At 45.9% G+C, this 23,683-nt stretch overlaps 1 protein-coding gene across 1 annotated transcript in view; it reads right to left on the reverse strand.

Moving 5' to 3' along the window:
* LOC144771759 (acetylserotonin O-methyltransferase-like) overlaps window positions 1-23,683 on the reverse strand; it is an 897,827-nt gene that overhangs the window by 862,387 nt on the left and 11,757 nt on the right. Inside the window, exon 2 of the mRNA XM_078656055.1 lies at window positions 4,838-5,012. Within this exon, the coding sequence (XP_078512181.1) occupies window positions 4,838-5,012 (175 nt within the window). The remainder of the gene's footprint in view (window positions 1-4,837; window positions 5,013-23,683) is intronic.

The following is a 23,683-nucleotide window of genomic DNA, read 5'->3' on the forward strand; positions in this document are numbered from 1 at the left end:
TTCTTTTGAATTATCCACTACATTTAATGAAATTGACAGCACCAATAATGAAATATTCTCACAAGGAGGAGATGACTTGAATGATTTTTTTGATCAATCTCTTGATGGCGAATTTATCGAATGTTTGGAGACCATAGAGTTACAAGAATCATCATTGCAGACTTTTCATGAGGAGATTCCTGATGAGATGATTGAAGAGGAAATTCCTGATGAGGACATGTTACTAGTTCTTTCAAATTATGAAAATTCAGAAGATGTTGCCTGGGTGCCGCACTGATTTGGGTATCCGGCGTGGGGCGTCCCGGGGGGTGGGTTGTCAGTAGCGGTCTGTTGTGCGAATAGTTCCAAGGCAGCAGAACGCGCTGAAATCTGGATGGCACGAAGGTGATGTCTAGTAAGTTGCCGCCCAGCAAATAACGGCGTGGGGCGCCGCGGGTGGGGGGGGGAGGCAGTCCAAAGTTCCGTTAAAAGGGCAAAGGAAAGGATCGGTGGTTTGAACCATCAGTCAAAAAGGGGAGGGGGTGCAACAATTTTTCCTACCGGGTCACACTGTGCTTTCACCGGAACTGAGGTCTGCAGGTTTCTAGTCATTCAAACTGAGGCTGGCGCCAGCATGGGAGCGCCGACGTCCCGCGGCTACAGTTTCGTCACTCCACGGGCGATCATGGCAGTCATTCCCCATCGGGGGTGTCTGCGGGGGTCGGGACTCCCGCGGCTCCTCTAGAATCTTCAAGGTTGTGGAGGACTGCGGTGGTGGAGTCAACCAGTGACCGGGCCATTTCTTCATGCTGGGCCCGCTCTTGCCAGGTCGACCGCCATTTTGAGAGTTCGGTAGCTACTGGCGATCGCGGGGTCAAATGAGCGGACGGGCTCCACCCTGCCGGGCGAGACGTTGCAGCATCGCCACAGTGGAAGAACCCTTTTCCGGGCGCCTGGAGCGCTGAAGGTGCAGCTGGGAAGCCTCCACCTGGGGAGGCGGGAGAGGCCTGTTCGCACCGTCTCTCCCACCCAGTACACCCCACGGCGTCTCGCTTGACATTTGTTATGGCCGGACCAGGCGATGAGGACGAGGGGGGGGGGGGTCGGAGGCATGTGCAAGACATCCCCCCCCAGTGTTGTCGCAGCCATTATAAAAGAAAGAAGAAATGTCTCGTCCGTCTTTGGGCCGGACCTCCGGTGGATGGCGGCCGGACGCCCTTTGCTCTTGCCCCATGAACGGGTTCCTTGGCTCATCCGGTGGGGCAGGCCTTGGCGTGTGGTGCCTCTCCTGGGCCTTTCGTGCAGTGGCCTCTCCACTCCCAGGCCCTCCATGGATGCTGGCCCAGACTGGGAGAGAGAGGGTCTAACCTGCAATTCTCCAGGGTTACCGCCACCGCGGCCGGATCCCGTCGGCCTCGGCCTCTGGTTGATGGTGGCCGGACTGGGAGAGAGAGGGGAGGGTCGAGGACACGGACATTCCCCCCCCTGCAACTTTCCAGGGTGGTCATAGCAATCCCCCTGGCCGGGTCCCGCTGGCCTCGGCCTCTCCTCCGGCTACACCCTACGTGATGATCTCCTGGCCGACGGTTGGCAGCAGGACCCGCCTTATATGTGTTGCTTCCGGCTGGGCGTAGCCGGAAACCTGTTTCTCAAACAAAGGATATTGAGGCAAATGTGGCGCATACTCTCTTCTTAACCTATTGTATTCCTTAACACAATCTAGATCCGCACAAATGTTTGTGACATCACACTCAATCAAGTACAATCCCGATAAAGTTTCCAGAATGGGGCGGATGTCTGCTGACTTGTATCTTTCCCAGTTTGCCGTTATTTGGGCGTGGCAGGCGGTGGGACAGACACGTTTTGGGGCAGTGAGGGGCGATGAAGCCTCGTTGCCTTGTGGCCGTTGCAATGTCACACTTGGTTTCTCTTACTGTTTTCAGGTTTCTTATTACGGGCTTACTTCTAACGTTTCTTGTTTCTAGGACAATAATAGGTTTTATCATTACGTATTGTTATCGTTTCTTTGTTTGTTATTTAATAAAAAGTTCATCAGTGGCCTACTGATTTTCGTTTTCCTATTCCTTTCTTTCCAGGTTGTTTCATGCTAAAGTTTCTGTTAACAGGATACAGTGATCACTTCGTTATTATTGCATATGTCCTTTTCACTGGGGGGGCTCTCTGGTCGGGCCAGATGACCTATCTCTAGAAAATGGTCCGGGTGAAACAGGTGCATCAATCAGTGGGGAGTAGATAGGCATGACAGATTACAACGGGGGACAAAGGTCCGCATTACCTACCCTTTCACTACTTGCAAAGATTTTCCTACGTTAATTTGCAAACAGGGAATACCTCCAAAAAGAACCAATTCCCAAACAGTCAATGTTCGGGCAAACAATCAATCAATGAGGAACGAAATAGGCACGACGTGTTAAAGGTTTGCGTTACCTACCTTTCACTATCTGCAAAGGGAGAGAGAATATTCCTATTCTTCCTCGTTTGCAGGCAGAGAAGATCCTTAAGAGAACCAACTTCGAACAATTCAATGCTCGATTCAAACAATCAACAAGGGGTACTGTGAACACAAATGAACGCCGCTTATGTACATACACAGTGCTATTTTCAACAGGTTGTTCCTAATGTTTCTATTTTAGCCAGGTCAAAAAGAGATCCCATTAGTGGCCTACTGATTTTGCTCGATTCCTTTTGTTTTTTTACACGATTTTTCGCTATCTGCAAAGACTAAACAGAGTATTGCGACTCTGTGCTTGTTTGTAAATAGAGAATGAACCAAAGAGAACAATCAATGAAATGGAGAGAGAAGCAGGCACGACGGATTACAACGGGGGCAAAGGCCTGCGTTAACTACCCTTCACTATCTGCAAAGAGAGAGTACTCCTAATAGAAATGAGGGGGGGGCAGCATTCAAAGCAGATCAGTGTGCATAAACACGAAAATGTTTTTACTTACCACGTACTTGACATTCGACAGCTTATGATATTTGCTATTAAAAAACCATTGAAATTCACTGAAAAAACCATAGGTTATAGACCATATATAGTTAGGAATTAGCATTTACAAAACCTTGAAAATTCACTGAAAAAACCATAGGTTATAGACCATATATAGTTAGGAATTAGCATTTAAAAAACCTTATTTTACTCACACAAAACCATTGAAATTCCATATATAGTTAGTTGCACTAACTATATATCGCGCACCCGCAATCCACTGCTGATCATGTCACATATTACATCATTCATGACATGGTCAGTGACATCACTGATGACATCACTGATGACATCTCAAATGACATCACTGATGACATCACTGATGACATCTCAAATGACATCACTGATGACATCACTGATGACATCTCAAATGACATCACTGATGACATCACTGATGACATCTCATTTGACATTACTGATCACATCACTGATGACATCATTCATGTGATAATACGATGAACCTCTTCAGACTCTAATATAACCTTAGATACACTCAGTGTAAACACAGACTCACAGATTGTCATTCATCCATGAAGTTACACACACACCTAGTCAGTCATGCAAACAATCAATCACACCTCCATTTTCCCAACTATACAGTTATACACACCTTACTTATTCAAACATATACTAAAACATATTTACTCTCTTATACAATCCCGGATACAAGTTCACAATGATGCATACAGCCACTCACACATTCACTGGCTCTTATGCACAGTTATTTATATATGTCAAGTCTCACATGTACTGTGTTTTACATATGTACTTACTTTGACATGTAGCACTGAGATATCCATTCACTCACCAATACACTGATGCACACAGTCAACCGCCCATACAGCTGTTTCCACATGCACTTTTGAACCCATACATCTAGTGAATCAACTGCTCACACATCTATGCACAGAGTCATACACCTCCCAGCCACCCACACACACACTCAGTCTCCCATACAAATACTTGGGCAACCAATCAATAACCCATATAGTTACTCATATAGCTACTGAACAACACATGCAGCAGTTTTCAGAACAACAGACATAATGATGCACAAATTAAGACAGTTTAGTCACTAACCCATGCACTCAGTGAGACACATTTAATCACTCACTCATACAGTCAGTCATGCACCTACTAAATCCTTCATCCAGACACTTATACATCCACTCAAGACATATTTTAACTTTACAGAAAAATACAGTCACTGGATGTTGTCATCAGTGATGTCATCAGTGATGTCATTTGAGATGTCATCAGTGATGTCATCAGTGATGTCATTTGAGATGTCATCAGTGATGTCATCAGTGATGTCACTGACCATGTCATGAATGATGTAATATGTGACATGATCAGCAGTGGATTGCGGGTGCGCGATATATAGTTAGTGCAACTAACTATATATGGAATTTCAATGGTTTTGTGTGAGTAAAATAAGGTTTTTTAAATGCTAATTCCTAACTATATATGGTCTATAACCTATGGTTTTTTCAGTGAATTTTCAAGGTTTTGTAAATGCTAATTCCTAACTATATATGGTCTATAACCTATGGTTTTTTCAGTGAATATATATATATGTATATGCTTTTTTTACTGAATGGATGGCTGGTAGTGGAGGTTGGATGCAGTGATCTCCAGTATAGGGCACCTGCGATGGGGGTGGGCGAAGGGACTGCCTGGCCTTCTGTCAGACCCTGGGTCTAATCCCACACCAAGCATGACCATAAACGTCTTACTTTATGTTAACATGTTAAATATTTTATTTCTTCTGTGCTATTTATTTATCTTTAATCCAATGGTATCACAATTATCTTTTTATAAAAATGCTCGGATATTTATGACGTTACCTTCTGACTTTTTCATCTCAAATTCCAGGAGCTTTAATCCCACACATGCACAGAGTAACCTTTCCATTCCATCGACACTGGCATGCAAACGTTCGGCAATGGCTGTAGAGGACAGGGGGCCACCGCATTCCTGCAACAGGTCAAAGATGCCCAGTTCACAGGCAGTGAACATTGCCTGTGAAGGAAATGCAATAAATACATCTATAAAGTAACAAAAATTATTTTAAAAATGTTGGTGATTATGAAATATGGAAATGCGTCTATTGAGCAGTGACTGTAGGAGGCAAATTGATTATTTGAGGTGATATTCTTGCATGTACGGTTTGGAAACCTGAAATTTGCAAGTAATCTTGATACTACAAACTCAGAGACAGTCATCTATTTTTTTTTTTTTGTGGTCACTTGAATTTATTTGGAAGGCCATATACCCAACTAAAGTGTTTCATCACTCAACAACAAAGACCGAATAATCAAAAAGGGTACTCTGTTTTCATGAAAAGCGATATTAACAATACAATATCATCTAGGCTTGCAGTTTTTTGATATTCAAATGTGGCCTCAGATTTTACTTGCCAAGCTGTTCCTGCATCCAGTTATCTCTCATGAACTGGGACCGATAACCACGATCTTAGAAACAATTTTTGTCTTCAGTATATTCTGCAACAGTTTTGTTTGCCATCATATTTACATGGTAAATGAAACGTTAAGTAAAGTGTATATTTGGACAGTTTTAGATTCATAGGAAGACAACAGGCTCTTCCAACCACATTTGGTCTCAAACAATACAAAATGTTCCAACAGTGGCTGGTATAGCCGATGAATACTGCACAGTCTAAATGGCAGCATTTTGTTCATTTATACAATTTACTGTCTTAAAGACCTACGCCAGAGATCATCAGTTTTACAAGTACCTACTTGCACCCACATGAGTGAACCACCAAAGAACTCCATGTACCAGATTCCCGAGGGGCGATCCGGAGGAGGGGCTAGCGGTGTGCGCTCCATTGCGATTTCTTATACAAATTGGCTCCCTTGAGCTTTGAGCCGACGGGCTCCTGGACGACGCACCTGCGTGCCGGTTTGGGCATCGAGGCCATTGACGGTTGTTTGGCGGCCTTCTCTTCCACCCCTAACTATTTTCTCTACTGATGAGGGAAGTTATCCCAAAACCCGAGCCATGTCTCGGGCGATATCCAAAAACCCGGGACATGTATCGGGTCTAGAGATCATCAGTTTTACAAGTACCTACTTGCACCCACATGGGTGAACCACTCAAGAACTCCATGTACCAGATTCCCGAGGGGTGACTTGGAGGAGGGGCTAGCGGTGTGCGCTCCATTGCGATTGCTTATACGAATTGGCTCCCTTGAGCTTTGAGCCGACGGGCTCCTGGACGACGCACCTGCGTGCCGGTTCGTGCATTAAGGCCATTGACGGTTGTTTGGCGGCCTTCTCTTCCACCCCTAACTATTTTCTCTACTGATGAGGGAAGTTATCCCGAAACCAGAGCCATGTCTCGGGCGATATCCAAAAACCCGGGACATGTATCGGGTCTAGAGATCATCAGTTTTACAAGTACCTACTTGCACCCACATGGGTGAACCACTCAAGAACTCCATGTACCAGATTCCAGAGGGGCGATCCGGAGGAGGGGCTAGCGGTGTGCGCTCCATTGCGATTGCTTATACAAATTGGCTCCCTTGAGCTTTGAGCCAACGGGCTCCTGCACGACACACCTGCGTGCCAGTTCGGGCATCGAGGCCATTGACGGTTGTTTGGAGGCCTTCTCTTCCACCCCTAACTATTTTCTCTACTGATGAGGGAAGTTATCCCGAAACCCGAGCCATGTCTCAGGCGATATCTAAAAACCCAGGACATGTATCGGGTCTAGAGATCATCAGTTTTACAAGTACCTACTTGCACCCACATGGGTGAACCCCTCAAGAACTCCATGTACCAGATTCCCAAGGGGCGATCCGGAGGAGGGGCTAGCGGTGTGCGCTCCATTGCAATTGCTTATACAAATTGGCTCCCTTGAGCTTTGAGCCGACGGGCTCCTGGACGACGCACCTGCGTGCCGGTTCGGGCATCGAGGCCATTGACGGTTGTTTGGCGGCCTTCTCTTCCACCCCTAACTATTTTCTCTACTGATGAGGGAAGTTATCCCGAAACCCGAGCCATGTCTCGGGCGATATCCAAAAACCCGGGACATGTATCAGGTCTAGAGATCATCAGTTTTACAAGTACCTACTTGCACCCACATGGGTGAACCACTCAAGAACTCCATGTACCAGATTCCCGAGGGGCGATCCGGAGGAGGGGCTAGCGGTGTGCGCTCCATTGCGATTGCTTATACAAATTTGTTCCCTTGAGCTTTGAGCCGACGGGCTCCTGGACGACGCACCTGCATGCCGGTTCGGGCATCGAGGCCATTGACGGTTGTTTGGCGGCCTTCTCTTCCACCCCTAACTATTTTCACTACTGATGAGGGAAGTTATCCCGAAACCCGAGCCATGTCTCGGGCGATATCCAAAAACCCGGGACATGTATCGGGTCTAGAGATCATCAGTTTTACAAGTACCTACTTGCACCCACATGGATGAACCACTCAAGAACTTCATGTACCAGATTCCCAAGGGGCGATCCGGAGGAGGGGCTAGCGGTGTGCGCTCCATTGCGATTGCTCATTGAAAGTGTATTAATGACACATACAAGTCAAAACATAAACATCCTCCTTTGTAGAGCAATATGGATATGTTTGTGTCATCACAGCTGCTGTCAGGAGTACCTCAGTCATCCAATGTATCTCATCCAGGGATGTGGGGGACACTCTGGCTACAGAAGTCAGACCAATTAACATTCATCTGTCATGTATGTGTGCCACTGAGTGTTGTAAACCTTTATATTCCCAAAAATTCACAATACCAAATCATTGTGAAAATAAATTTGCAGATATTGTAACTTTTTCTAAGCATCCAAAGATGTTGTGTGATATGTTCCCAACATAATAAGTGATGCTTATATTCATTTTGCATCGTAACTTATAATTCATGATGAATATGAATTAAGTTGTCACTAACTTCTGAAGCTGCTGGAACAAGGGCCATGTCTTCTGCCATACAAGCAAGGGGCCAGGTTCAGATGTTGACATCACAGGGATCTCAATACGACACAGAGATGTGGCTGGAGCTGGTGAGTGTGATTTTGCATTGCACATCTTCATTGAATACTTCAGTGCTACAGTATGAGCTGTCACATGGCGCTTTACACTAACCAAATCATGAGTAGAACTTCGGATAGATGCAAAGAAAAAATATTATAACCCTCGTGTTGTAGCACAATATAGTATTGCAAATACTTATCTTGTTTTCTTTCAGGTACTGAGGAATATGAGTCGCTTGATGAAGCTGAACCAATACACAATTGGAGGACTGGGGGAAATCTGAGGAGAGAGCCCAATCCTCCAAGCAGAAATGTCAGGGGCCAGCCCTGCTCAAGATGAGGAGGAGGAGGAAGAACAAAATTAGCAAGTGCTGGTTGCAGAGAAGGATCACAATGAGGAGGAGTGCACTGTTGACCCACTGGCCTGAAGGCAACATCAGGACTGGTCAGCATTGTACATCCCAGTTCCCTTCTGAGGATTGCCTTGCCCAGCAGGACTTGAACTCTGTGGCTGGTTAGCTGACTCGTACCAGCACAACATTCACCTCACCTAACTGAACCATCACCTTCTCACAGCCCGCGCGTCCAAGATCAATGTATTGCCCTACACACTCCTCCCATGACAGTGCATCCCAGACCTTCTCTCAAGCATTGAAGGACCTAACACCCTTGTTGAGGAGCAGGTATCATCTATGCATGAATCTCAGCCCCACAGTCTCTCACATGCCCCCCTCCTCGTGCTGGTGGACCTGATGGTCATATCAAGGGGCATCCCATGAGGAGGGGGCCAGCAGATATTCATTTTAGCCAGAAGGAGGAAGATGTTTTCCAACAACAGGTTTATGAGAGGCAGGACATTTGTGTAATAGGGTCTACTCTGTCTTGTACTTCTGGGTGTCTTCGACAGGATTGAGAAATCTCGCCAAGACATGTCAGGGATGCAGCATGACCTAACATCAATCTCTAGGGAAGAAAGTGCTAGACCCATGTCTTGGCCATGAAGATGCTGGAGGGCATTTTGAAAATGTCTTCCTTCATGTGCAACACATGGAGGGAACCCAACACACCTACCAGCAACCCACCTCTACCCAGCAGCCTGTGCTACCACCTGTACAGGAACCCCCTCACATACACAGGCAACCCCATGCACATGCCCCTGTGCATGCGCTCATTCACCACCTGTACAGGCACGTACCCTACCTGTATAGCAGGCATATCTCCGATTTGCACAAGCACCTTCCATAGTTGTACAGACAACCCCCCTGTATAGGCACCTTCTCTCTGGTCAGGCACCTGCACCCCCATACAGGTACCCTTCCCTCCATACAGCCACCCTAACCCCTGTACAGGCACACCCACCAACTGTACAGGGACCCTCACCCCCTGTCAAAGCACATCCCCCACCTACACAGGCAGGTTCACCACACCTACCCAAAAGGTTTACACATGTATTCATACAAATCTTCACCACCACATTTAAGACGTCACAAGAGAGATCCCCTATGAACACTGTGAATATGTGATTTGAAAATATTTCACAATAAATACTTCAAGCCTGAGTGTATTATTATTTGTTGATGAGCAAATGGTTACTTTGGTTGTAGGACATATATGTGACTTTAAATGTGTGAGAGTAAGACAGTTTAGTAGAGATGGTGCAAACACTATTTTATGTAAAGAATGTCAGTTCTTAAAATACATTTCAAATAAATACTATCCATTGGAAAGGGAGAAAGGAAGCAAAATAAAATCGTCATACAGAATGGGCAACAGAACTTGGTGGGGGTTGGGCAACATAACTAAAACACGTCAAGAAGCGTCAGAAGAACCTGTCCCTGTAGGGGAAAATGAAACGAAGTCCTCAGTCAAAACATTGTCCCAACAGAAGAGTCCATGGTCAAAGTAAAAAATAAATGTCACCCACAATGCCACTCGTGCTTCTGCAACAAGTGTCCAAGCATTGGGGGACACAGTCACTTGCCATCCTCACTGTCCTCCTTAATGACAATGTTCAAATCCTTCATACTTGTGGACTCGCTGGCTGATGCAGGACCAGAAACCCCATGAATCTGGATGACACAAGAGGTATGAGGGGTAGCAGGGTAAATAGAGAGGGAAGACGTACCTGGGGACACAAAAAAGTGGTCTTGGTGGGTTGTTAGCCCAAAGCAGACAATATCGTTGCAACCTATGAGGCAGTGGAGGCTGTGAGGTTCTCAAAACGTCTGGACTATGACTCTCAGAACATCCGTATTGCATTCCTATCCTCCTAGAAGTCCTGAAAGAGCCCACAGTCTGGACATCTTCAACTTACACCATTTCTTCCTGGGATACAGCCACAGAAGTTTCAACACATGGAGGGGTTTTGGTGGAACATCATGGGTGTGGGGTGTCAGGGGCAGATATCTCCCTCTGCACTTTTGGGCAGGCACTTAGAAGGGGCCTAGTGGCAAGGGGTGCAGCTGAAGTCCCCCATGGAATGGGGGCCTCAAGGTTAGGGGGAGGTCAGCGGCAGGCCCAGATGGTTTTGGGCCTGCTCAGGAAACACCATGTCCAAATTTAGTTCATGTGGGCTAGGGGCAGACACACATTCATCTTGCCCCTGGCTGGTGGTGTCCCTTTCAGCGTCGTCTCTTCAGTATTACGTGTAGTATAGCCAAACACACCATACAGGCTACATTTGTTATACCTATTGTTAGAAATGGGGTTTCTGGTTGGCAAGGGTTTGCACCTCAGCCAAGCAGGATCCGCCACTCTAGTCAGGGTAAGGGAGTTACACACCCAAGACAACACCCGCTCACCTCCTTGGTAGCTTGACAGAGCAGTCTGGCCTATTCCAGGGGCAATGTGTAAAGCTTTTCTGCACCACACTCACACACCAGTGACACACAAAATACACCACAAAAAGAGACTCCACATAAGGTTATATAAAAATATCCTTTGTATTATACATAAAACACATAGACCACAATCACTTAAATCACTTTGCCGACTAAGCAAGTATCATAATAAGGCATAGATCACAAATCACTTTGCCATAAGGCAATTGTCATAATATCCCTTGCAGTGCACTGCCGTGAATACATGTTATAAACCCTTATGAACATATTAGGCATTACAACACCTTACACCATCATTGTGCACATTTATGCAGCTCCTGTAGCATGAACATGTTTTCAAGTGGGTTCACATTTAGAGCATCAAACCCAAAAAAATGCAGTTAAAGGACACATGGATCACCAGATAACAATATGTCCCAAGCATAACTTTGTACTTTAAACATGCAGCCACAGCGCTTCTGTGCTTCTTGTTGGGGCTGCACAGTAATTCCCCAGCAGTACAAACAGAATCGGGGCCTCCGTCAAGGGTTGCCAGTGCCACCCTGTCCTGTTATAGGATTCTGCTTATCTTGTGCCTTCAAAGGTTTGCCAAGAAGCAGCTGCCTGTGATCGTGCCATGCAGCTGCAAGTGATCTCTGGGACCTAAATCCCCAAACAAAGGAGGGCAATTGCCGAAGCCTCGGCCTGCCCTTCCCTCCTTACACTGACCTCACATGGTCTTCCCAGTGGTGAACTAGAATCCAGCAGCCGGCACTTGCACCAGGCTGCTGCTGTGAGATAAACTGTCTCTGCCGGTGAGGAGACCTTGCCGGGTCTCTAGCTGCTGTCCTGGGTTGCTGACTGCTCACCTGCCTCCTCTTCTCCCAAGGTGGGAGGCAGCTGATTGGAGCCCGCAAGGAACCGATTCCTTCCTGGTGTGGTGGTTTATGTTGCAGCTCATTGGTTGCCATGGCAACCTGCAGGGGCCGCACCAGGCTTCCTTTCTCGGCACAGCCGTTCTGGCTGACTTCAGGCAAATGCTCCTCATGCCTGTTTTGCACAGCATGGGTCCACTTCAGCAGAGCCCCTGCTGTAGTTTAATACACACAGTATACCATACACCAGCAGAAAGGGAACCAGCAATGGGAGTCTTTAAAACATCTCTCTCAACACGTGCTGATCAGGGAGCAGAGCTGAAAGCACTCCTCCCACATTTTGAAATGAAGCTTTCACCTGCACTTCCATTGTCAAGCTGATGACTACAGTGCTCACCATGCGCTGTTTGGGAAAGAACAGTCCAGTCCTTTCTCTTGCTCCAGACAGGAGCAACCACTGCAGGCCAGCTCATCCCACACACAGCAGGGGCAGTGCTCCTCACACAGTGCTCACTGCCCTCCATCCAGGCAGGTTCCTTTTAGATGCAGCAGTGAATCTTTTGAAGTCTTTTATCTCCCTGAGACTTCCAACAGGAGGCAAGCACACACAAGACCCTGGAGATTCTTCACAAGCAGGATACCTCAGCAGGGCAAAACAAGTCAGTCATTTTCCTCCACCACAGACAAAAGCAGCAACTGCAGGACAACCCACTCCTCACACAAAATAGGCAGTGCTCCTCACGCAGCTCTTCCACTCTTCTTCTTGGCAGGGTGCTCTTGTTATTTGAAGTAATCTAAAATCTCAGGGTTTAAGGTCTCAAACTTATACCCCCTTTTGTCATTGTTCTCTTTGTGGCAAGGTTCTCTGAGCTCAGTCCAAACCAATCCTGTCTTCCTGTTCCAGCATGACCACAGGGGGTGGAGACAGCATTGTGCAAAGGAGACAAGGCCTATTAAGGTAAAACCAAACTCCTCTGACCACTCTAAATGCAGACCAGGTCTACTCAGCCCAGCGATGAGTCACCCAGGCAAGGCAGGGTACACCACAACCCTGTTGTTACTGTCTAGAGTAAATGCACATCTCCAGCTCCTGTCACTCCAAAATCAGACACTGAATACACAACCAAGCAGAGGTATACTGCATGGTTAAATAAGAAAATGCCCACTTTCTAGAAGTGTTAGAGCAAACATATGACGGACGGAATGCAGACAATGCAAACATTCTCCCCCAGTCAAAATATATAGGTTAAAGCTATTGTTCTTTTGCCCACTACTCCACCCCAGTTTGGACCCAGCCATGTGCAAATCAGTCTTGACCCTGTGCCCCATGAGAACAGTCCAGACCGAACTGCCAGGCCAGGTCCTCCCTGGACCGGAAACAAGCCTCGTGGGACCGGTTTCAGGGTATGTCACCCTTCTTCAGCCAGGCTAGCTTGAATCTAGTGCCACAGTGAGCAAGGGATCCACGTCTGGGCATACCCATCCCACTTAGGGTGAAAAGGGTTACAGCAAACAAATGATGGACGGAATGCTGACAATGCAAACATGCTCCCCCACTCAAAAGATCTGGGTTAAATCCATTGTTCTGTTGCCCACTATGCCAGCCCAGTTTAGACCCAGCCATATGCAAATCAGTCTTGACCCTGTGCCCTATGGAAACAGTCCAGACCGAACTGCCAGGCCAGGTCCTCCCTGGACCGGAAACAAGCATCGTGGGATTGGTTTCAGGGTATGTCACCCTTCTTCAGCCAGGCTAGCTTGAATCTAGTGCCACAGTGAGCAAGGGACCCACGTCTGGGCATACCCATCCCACTTAGGGCGAAAAGAGTTACAGCAAACAAATGATGGACGGAATGCTGACAATGCAAACATTCTCCCCCACTCAAAAGATCTGGGTTAAATCCATTGTTCTTTTGTCCACTATGCCACCCCAGTTTGGACCCAGCCATATGCAAATCAGTCTTGACCCTTGTAGTGAATTGGGTTCTGACACAATTTGGAACTCCTGCTACTCACAAAGCTAAACCAAGTCACTACTTACCACAGCCCTCCTCAGGAATCATAAAATCATCACACATAGACACATAAAATACCAACCTGAGAAAGGAATATTACAAATGTCCACACGCATACAACTAAAAGTACTGAAAATCTGGAGCCATAGTCTCGGGGGATATGTACAACAATACAAACAACTTGCCGCTGCACGGCAAGAAACAACACCTCCCGGCGACAACAACACGCACTCAGCACAAAAACAACGCAATTATGCGACAAAACGTCTTCCGGCGAAACAACGCCTCCCGGCGACACAACGCAATTCTGCGAGGGAGCAACACCTATAATTTGGACATGCCTGTTGGGAGCCGATTTCCCTTACATGGACAAGGGGCCCAACCTTCCCTTACAGAATGTATGAGATAAAGATTGCATTTGTAGTTATTACCTGATTAGAAGCAGCACACCTTCCTGTCATCAGTTGCATATGAGAAGGGAATTTCACCATCCTTCTGTACGACAGCACCTGGCTAAGAAGAGTCCACCCACCCCCTTTCAAAGAAAAACAGACAAATGATTCTAATGCACATCGGGGTCTCTATATTACATGATAATAGGATGACAAGAAAAGAAATAACTAAACATTATCACGATCACCAAAACATTCATACACATAAAAGCTGAAAAGTAAGCATATGTTTAGATACAATAGGTCAACTTGGAACACCTCACCATAATCTTAGCCATTCTCGTAGTTGAATAAGGATTTGTTCCTCTCTTTCCCTCTGGTCCAGTCAGGACTCTTTGTCCCACAGTCGTAGGTACACATCTGCACCACGCTGCTTCACCAGACCGCCATGACTTCTTAGCAAGATCTCGGCAGCAAGCAAATGTCAGAATGTCAGACCAGTAAATCTCTCCCTTCACTAATTTAGAACGCAGTTTCTCATTGAAGCTTCGAGCAAACTCCTCCTATGGTTCCCATTGAATTCCTGTGCCACCTGGTACCAAGGCCACTCCTCAGGGTAGCTAAGCCTTTGTTATGACCTCGGCGCGAAGTGAGCACATTCCTTCGATAAGAACTGGTCCTCTCTGGTTCATAACTAGCGAATAACACGTTGAAACTAAAACATGGTCTTTCACCTACAAGCGGCTCAGAACGATCGTGTCAGAAAAGAATATGGCGTCTCTCATGTATAGGCCTCTAGGCCGAAAAAGAGCAAAGGCCGTAGAAAGAAGGCATACGATCATGCCAAAGCAAATAGGTAAGCTCTGCCAATAGGTGAGGTAAACTCGGAAATAAAGTAAGCATCACACATATGCAAATAATAGCAAAATATACTAAGATGGGGTCGGGGAATGGTCAAAACCACGCCAGTGAGTGCACATATCTCTATCACTACAACCCTGTGCCCCATGGAAATAGTCCAGACTAAAATGCCAGGCCAGGTCCTCCCTGGACAGGAAACAAGCATCCTGGAGCCGGTTTCAGGGTATGCCACCCTTCTTTAGCCAGTCTAGCTTGAATCCAGTGGCACAGTGAGTAAGGGACCCACGTCTGGACATACCCATCAACCTTAGGGCGAAAAGTGTTACAGCAAACAAATGATGGATCGAATGCTGACAATACAAACATTCTCTCCCAGTCAAAAGATCTGTGTTAAATCCATTGTTCTTTTGCCCACTACGCCACCACAGTTTGGACCCAGCCATATGCAAATCAGTCTTGATTCTGTGCCCCATGGGAACAGTCCAGACCGAACTGCCAGGCCAGGTCAGGTCTTCCCTGGACCGGAAACAAGCATCCTGGGAATGGTTTCAGGGTATGTCACCCTTCTTCAGCCAGGCTAACTTGAATCCAGTGGCACAGTGAGCAAGGGACCCACGTCTGGGCATACCCATCCTACTTAGGGTGAAAAGTGTTACTGCAAGCAAATGATGGACGGAATGCTGACAATGCAAACATTCTCCACAGTCAAAAGATCTAGGTTAAATCCATCATTCTGTTGCCAACTACGCCACCCCAGTTTGGACCCAGTCATATGCAAATCACTCTTGACCCTGTGCCCCATGGGAACAGTCCAGACCGAACTGCAGAGGCAGGTCCTCCCTGAACCAGAAGCAATCATTCTGGGACCAGTTTCAGGGTATGTCACCCTTATTCAGTCAGGCTAGCTTGAATCATCCAGTGGCACAGTGAGCAAGGGACCCACTTCTGGGCATACCCATCCCACTTAGGGCAAAAAGTGTTGCAGCAAACAAATGATGGCATTTTCAAACCCACGATTTAAAAGCAACCTTTACCAAAAGTTGTGTTATCAAATTCTGAGTTCAGATATACTAAACTCCATTTTTCGATCCTGTCCCAATTGAAAGTTACACATGTAAAATGTTATAGTGCATCTCCGATGATAGCCTAGGGGATAGACATCCTTTCAATAGTGAAAAATTAAATACACAGCATTTGACTATTAGGACTTGTAACACACACCAGTACATGTCCTACCTTCCACATACACTGCACTCTGCCCATGGGGGTACATGTCTTACATGTATGGAATGGGAAGGTCTGGGCCTGGCAAAGGGGTGCACTAGCCAGGTCAACATATCAGTTTAAATTTGCGCACAAAGACATTACAGGGGTAGGTCTGACACACATTTACAGGGCTACTCATGTGGGTGGTACAGCCAGTGCTGCAAGCCCACTAGTAGCATTCCATGTACAGGCCCTGGCACACTCAGTGCACTTTACTAGGGACTTTCAGTAATTCTCATTTGTCAATCATGGATAACCAATCATATTCACAATCTACACAGAGAGCATATGCACTTTAGCACCGATCAGCAGTGGTAAAGTTCCCAGATTCCTATAGCCAACACAAAACAGGGACAAATAAAATAGACAACAAAAGGCAAAACGTTTGGGGATAAACCTGCCAAAAGTGCCAGGTCTAACAACTATGCAAACAAGACCTTGGATATACCATCTGCAAAGATATGATTTCTAATATTTGCATATTGCATGGCAACATCAGACACTCTAAATGGCAAGGGCCAAATTCTGCATAACAAGACTGCTTTGTTTGTGTGGTACACTGCAAATCATATGCGCTTTCTTCATACAGCTACCTAGTTATTTGAAATGGCGTATGTGAGACTATTGAGAATGTGTGTGTATTTAGAACACCTTGGATATGTATATCTTTTGAGTGAGACAAGTGGCACAATGTCGGCCTTTGCTTCATTTTACAACAATTAAGTTGTCATGGAAAAAATCACACAAAACGCATGCAAGATATAACATGCAACACACAAACTCTCACATACCAAACATAAACATTGTCCAAGCCATTTTTCACTGTAGCATACAGCAATTGGAAGGCCTTTTATTCACTAATCATGATTATGCAAGCACATTTTTGTACAAAAAAAAATAATTTTAATGGAAATCTACCCATTTGTGTTTTGAACACTACAAGTTCCAGAATGCCTTCATAAAACAGCATTCCAATAGCTCCACTCATGACTGGACCTTATAATGATTGCAGCCATTACTCAGATAAAGTGAAAGGTCATAAAAAAACAGGACACAGGAAGTCACATAGAAGAAGGAAAATATCGGAAGTTGAATACAGGAAGATGCAGGCAACCATTAACATGTTAAACAGTGTCAGTCCCTCCTTACCAAGTATCGCACATGGTACTGAAAGTATCCATAAGACAATTACATGTAATAATAGGTGGTCATTGGATGTGTGTATGTATGTGATATATTCAGCATAACACACACAATCCAAAATGACTTACTGTTTAGTTGAAAGCATGAAGGAGTCTCTTTCTGAGCATGGACAATCCGGGTCATTACACAGGTACACTGGAAGCATGGTGTATGTATGACCTACATATAGCTAAACTGCCACATGAGTAGCACCATGCACAAATAGAAAGGATTTTCAATACCTGTACATTTATATGTTTAATGTTACAAATCCTAAATAGAGCTCCACACAGATGCAATCAGTAATGTTTAAGTACATACAATATGCAACATTGAGATAGAAGGAGTGTGTAGTATATTACTATGGCGTCTTGCTAGCTATCATCATATAACATGGGTAAACAGTAGATCATGCCCAACAAAGTTTTGAACGTTCCCAGCCTCACTATGTCAGCACCACAACTACTATGTCTCAAACACCGACATGGAAATCCTATTGTAATTACCAGTATATTATGTGTTACATTTTGTTTATTATTTTTCCAAACCATGGCCAGTAAGCAGACAAAAAAGTTTCCAACACTGCCTGTCACCCTCCTGTCACATATGTTTGTAAGGGCCTTTGTCTAAAGCACAGTGTGCCACACAGCAGGTCACATATAAACAATGGGGATAATGTGAATGTCTGCAGTATGGGTAACCCAAACGTCTAAAGTTGACTTCTAATTGTAAGCAGGTTTGCATGTTGTAGGCAATGCCAATCCTCACTGACTAAGCATAGACATAAATCATTGTGACACTTGGTGCTAACAAAGTTGTCAGATGTCCACTGTCTGGAGAGGTCTCACACATACAGTGCTATTTACTCCTCAAAGCCAATAGAGTTCTTTGAGACCTTGTCCACACTAATCACTAACATGTGCAAGAAATGTATTGCATGACTTATCTTCTGACTCTTGACAACAACTGTTGTTTACACACATTATCTAATGCTTACAGAGTAGTCTCCAGATGGAATGTACGGCTAGAGAGTTAAATGGCTCCACTCATCATTGACAACAGACTGTGAAACCACATAGAGGCCTTAACACAACTGGTTGCTCAAGAGAAAAAAGTTGCAACTAGCTGGTCATGCACCTGCATACCCTGCCCTCTGACAATTGCCCAGCTCCCTGGTTTCAGAGGTAGGTGAGGGTCTAGAAGTATGTGTAAGATATTACGCAATGCAATGATGTTCAAGACACAACAGGCTACTATTATCTTGCATACAACTTCAGGGGAGTACAGCAGCCCCCCTCGTATCGTCAAGACATCTGAATCACAACTTTAGGAGACCAAAAGTGACCTCTGTGATGGCTTGTGTATGTATATGTGTCCTATTGTACCTATGCTAAGTTACAGTGATTGCACGTCTGTATGGTGTGACGCAATGAGAGGAGCATGCGTAAGCAGCACCACTTGAGGAGGAAAATTCGGAAATATTTGTACATGTCCCCCTGGCATCTGTAGAGTTCATATATTTGTATGATATGCTACTTACAGGGTCTGTCAGGGTCATGCGTGTCAAAATAATGTTTAATTTATAATGGGTGTGTATATTTGGCTGGTGCTTGAGTACTTCCTCAGAAGACACATATTGCAAAAATCTCCTGCTGCCAGCCACTGGGCAAGAGGAGACCTGAAGAATATGTAGCTGTCATTTGTACTGCCTAGGAACACTGCATGCACATCAGTAAAGCAGCTACTGATATCAGACACATCTTGCACACTGATGGTTTGCAATCAGTGTCTGTTGCAGAAGATGTGTGCATTGTGGTGACGTGGCTAAAGTGCCACATGCGTGCAATCAATGCACCTACCACACGTAGTGTAAGAAATGGAGTTGTTGATTGACTTGGGTATGAGCCCAAATCAGACAGCAACCACAATTCTACTCAGGGAAAGAAGCAGGCAACCCTACATTAACCTGTGCTCACCCTCCGGTAGCATGGCTCAGAGCAGTGAGGCTTAACTTAGAGAGAATGTGTAAAGTATTTGAGCCACACTTCAAACAGTAGAAGCACCACACACAATGATTTTACACCAAGTTACAAAAATAGTACTCTAAAAGAAGACAAAAACAAACATCACATAAGCAGAACTTGAAATATGATTTTTTTCAAGAACAAACTGTGAAATAGAGCTTAGAATAAATAAGCACTTATTTGGGAAATCTGGTCGTGTCGGGCTAGTACAAGTCAAAAGTTCAGGCTTACTGCGATGGAGCACGGGCTGGATACATGGATCCAGTGGCAAAAGTACCTTGATCCTGGCTGCGTCAATGTCAAAGATGTGGGTGCAGCTGAAACAATATGTCAGTGCTGATCCATGCAGTGGTGATGATGCGCCAGTCCTTCTCCATGCAGCATCAACGATGCGTCAGCTCTGATGATCGTAGGGCTGCGATGTGCCAGTTTTATGCCATCGTTGAAGATGGCGTCGATAGAGATTCGGGGACCTTGTGCAGTGGTGGTTCAAAAGAAGATTTGTCATGGTGGATTCATGCAGCAGAGGTGATGCACAGTTCTGGTCAGGCAACAGGTGTGATTCATTGGCTCCAAACCATGTAACTGGAGTAATGCACCAGTTCCAATCCACGCGACAGGGGAGATGCACCAGTTCTGACCCACACAACAGCGCCGATGCATTGTTTCGATAGAGGATGCATAGTTTTCGCTGAAGCAAGCACCTTAGTCCTCATTTCCATGGGTCCAGGTTTGTGCTGGCACCACTTTGAAGGGCAGACTCACAGATGTTCAAGTACAGAAGCAGGTAAGTTGGAAGTCTTTTATGTCCCTGGGACGTCATATTAGAAGGCCAGTCAACTAGCCATTGCAGTCACTCTGAGTTCAAGTGATGCAGGTCCAGTCCTTCACACCTAGGCAGGGGAACAGCAGGTAGCAGGGCAGCATGGCAATGCAGGAGTACAACAAAGGAGCAGTACAGCAGAGTGGCAGTCCTTCAGCGGCACAGCAGTTGCTTTCTTCCTGGCAGAGTCTTCACAGGTCGAGAAGTGTACTGAAGTGGTGGTGTCCAAGGTCCAATACTTATTTAGGCCTGGGCTTTGAAATTCACTCCGTTCGCGGAGTTTGCAGAGTTTTCTGCAATCCACGGAGCTCGCAAAGTGCAGAAAACTCTGCTTCGTGATTTGCAGCGGAGTTTGTTCCCCGCTCACGAATGCGAACTTACCTGTCGCGATCACGAACGGTAAGTTTGCGAGTGCAAGTTGCCGTTCAAGTAGAATTTCTACCCGAGCGGCAGGAATACCAGCACAAACTGCAGTACGCACTGCACTCCGCCACTCGTGAAACTTCGTAGAGTTTTTTTGTAACTTTGCAGAGTTCCACGTAGCAAAACTCCGCAAACTAACCCCAGGCCTAGTATTGATACCTAGCTGTGCCGTTGAAGTGGGGGTGACTTCAAAGACTGTTTTTTAAAATGTACAGAGGTTATCCCTGACTGTAGACTCAAAACAGGGGGTATTCAGCTCTTTGCATGGAGACAAGGCACAGCCTATTCAGATGTAAGTGAGGCTGGGCCAAGCACCTCCCTCCCATCCTGCCAGGATGGCCCAACAAGTCACACCTGCGCTCCCATTGTCTGTGTCTGTCTAGGAGGAATACACACAGCTCAACTGTCATCATTTCCAGTTGTGCATCAGAAACAGGCAGCAGGCACCAAATGGCTAAAGAAAGAAATGCCAACTTCCTGAGTTCGGGCTGGACTATTCCCATGGAGAGCAGGGTCAAGATTGATTTGCGTATGGCTAGGCCCAAACTGGGGTAGCATGATAAGCGAAAAAAAGATAGATTGAACCCAGATCAGTGACTGGGAGTGAATGTTTGATTTTTTCAGCGTTCCCTCCATCATCTGACCTTTTAACTTACTAAAAGTGGCATTTTCAGAATTGCAATTTAAAATATGACTTCACCAAAAGTTGTGATTCCAGAGACACCAAATTTGAAAAGTCTATCTCTTCGCATTTGGGAAATACACTTAAAAATGTAATAAGGTAATCCCAATTGTATCCTATAGGAGAGATAGCCCTTGCAGTAGTGAAAAACAAATTAGACTTTTCACTACCAGGACACGTAAAACAGTAAAGTACTCCTCCTGCCTTTTAAATACATTGCACCTTGCCCAGTGAAATGCACAGGGCCTAGTTTAGGGGTGACCTATATGTAAGGATTGGTGGAGTTCACGGAGCTGCACTAAGCAGAATTCTGCAGAGTTGCAATGAAACTCTGTGGAATTCCGCAGAGTCCTGCGACGCCCCACTCACTGTATTCAGTTTACATAATGCCTTAGTTAGTATTGAAAAAACATTAAAAAAAAGATTTCACTGGCCACCACATCCCCTACCTCCATATGGGTTCCTGTCTCCTACAGAATACTGCACTGCTACCCGCTGTCCTCTGCAGTGCAGCTAATCGAGGTTGCTCTTCCCCGGAAGCAGCAGAGGCCACAGCCAACAGGATCCCACTTCTGCTGCGCCTGCCACCACTGCCAACATGGTCTGGGCTCAGTGACACACCGCTCCACCATGCTGCATCAGTATAGATCCTTGTAATCACCAGTAATTACCTGCCTCCTGAAATGGGTGCAGGAAGGGTAGACGCATAGTCAATGTGTGACGCGGAGTGAGAAGGGGTGGGTAACTCGCATACAGTGGGGTATCCCCTTACCTGCGCAGCAGTAGTCGCAGGTGAGACTAGAGTTCTGGCGCTAGCCCCACCTCATCCTCTGGAATGGCCACTCCCTCTCCTTTCATCCCTGGAGGCTCAAGCTGAGAGTGGCTCCATGATTTTAGTCCCATGTGGGATCTATGCAGAGCCCCCGTATCACTGCTGTGGGAGCCAGAGAAACTGCTCTGTTCTTGATGTGTTGGTGAGTGTTTATGCCACCCTGACATGCACACTGACTGTAAGAAGGAGACCTAGGTGTTGTACGGGCATGCACTGCCACCCACTATTCCAGGCATGCACACCTGTGGCACTGTCCCAGAGGCACTATCCCAGGCACCGCTCTACAGGGGACATCAGTTCATGCCACCGAGAAACAACAAAAGACCTGCTCAGGGTATGGCTGAAAAGAGGGGGTCCACACCAGTTGACTGCCCGCACTTACCTATATGTACAAAAAGGGAGGGTTATGGCCTGGCACGAGGTTTATCTTGTCAGATCGAAATGGCAGTGCAAACTGCACACACAGGCTCTACAATGGCAGGCCTGAGCCTAGGTTAGATGGCTACTTAAGCGGATGGCACAATAAGTGCCCCAGTCCCACTAGTAGCATTACATTTGCAGTCCATGGGCACATGTAGTGCATTTTACTAGTGACTTATAAGTAAATTAAATATGCCAATTGGAGATGAGCCAATGTTACCATGTTTAGGGGAGAGAGCACAAGCACCTTAGCACTGGTTAGCAGTGGTAAAGTGCAGAGAGTCCTAAAGCCAGCAAAAATTAGGCCAGAAAAGTGGACGAGCTAGGCAAAACATTGGGGGTAAGACTACTCTAAGGCTGTCAGGTCTAACATCTGGTAAGCAAGATCAGAGGTTGAAATCCCTTGCGACCCTTTGCCTTCCAGCCAACGTATGTGGCATAAATATGTAGAGATGCACTCTCCTATTTAGGCACCTCAGTACCTGATGCAAGCATTGGGACTTATTCACCCTCTGAAAAAGACCCAGTAGCAAAGAAATGGAGAGCTGCTAGGATCTTAACATAAGTTGGAATGGCATAGGAGCAGCATGTTTCAGGGTCAAGACCCACTCTGAAGCCATGCCCAAGATGGCATCAGGGGAAAAACAGAATATGGAGGTGAAATCTTGACTGGACATCCCAAAGAGGTTAATCCCTTGTCTGAGGATCCTCTCTGCTCTCCTCATCCTTCACCTTATATAATTCAGTTGCATCATAAGTGGCAAACCAACAATCACATTCAGCAACATGTTATAAGATCTTAAAGGGTTTGTGTGTGTTAGCTCTGATCTTAAGTATGCAGCCAGACTGGGTTTGGCTGTTGGGCTAACAATGTACAGCTGGGCGGGGGGATGGTAAACTCTGACACAGGTGTGTGGCGTAGTCTGAAATCTGAGGTTTTATCAAAGGTTTTGACTTATGTACTACATTTACATTTGGGCTATTTTGTGGAAGACATTACATGACACATAATTAATAGTTAAATGTGAAACTGTAATAGGAATGTTTTATTATTATAACTTGTGATGTTC

This window comes from Lissotriton helveticus, chromosome 8 (assembly GCF_964261635.1).
Source record: "Lissotriton helveticus chromosome 8, aLisHel1.1, whole genome shotgun sequence".
Taxonomy (NCBI): domain Eukaryota; kingdom Metazoa; phylum Chordata; class Amphibia; order Caudata; family Salamandridae; genus Lissotriton; species Lissotriton helveticus.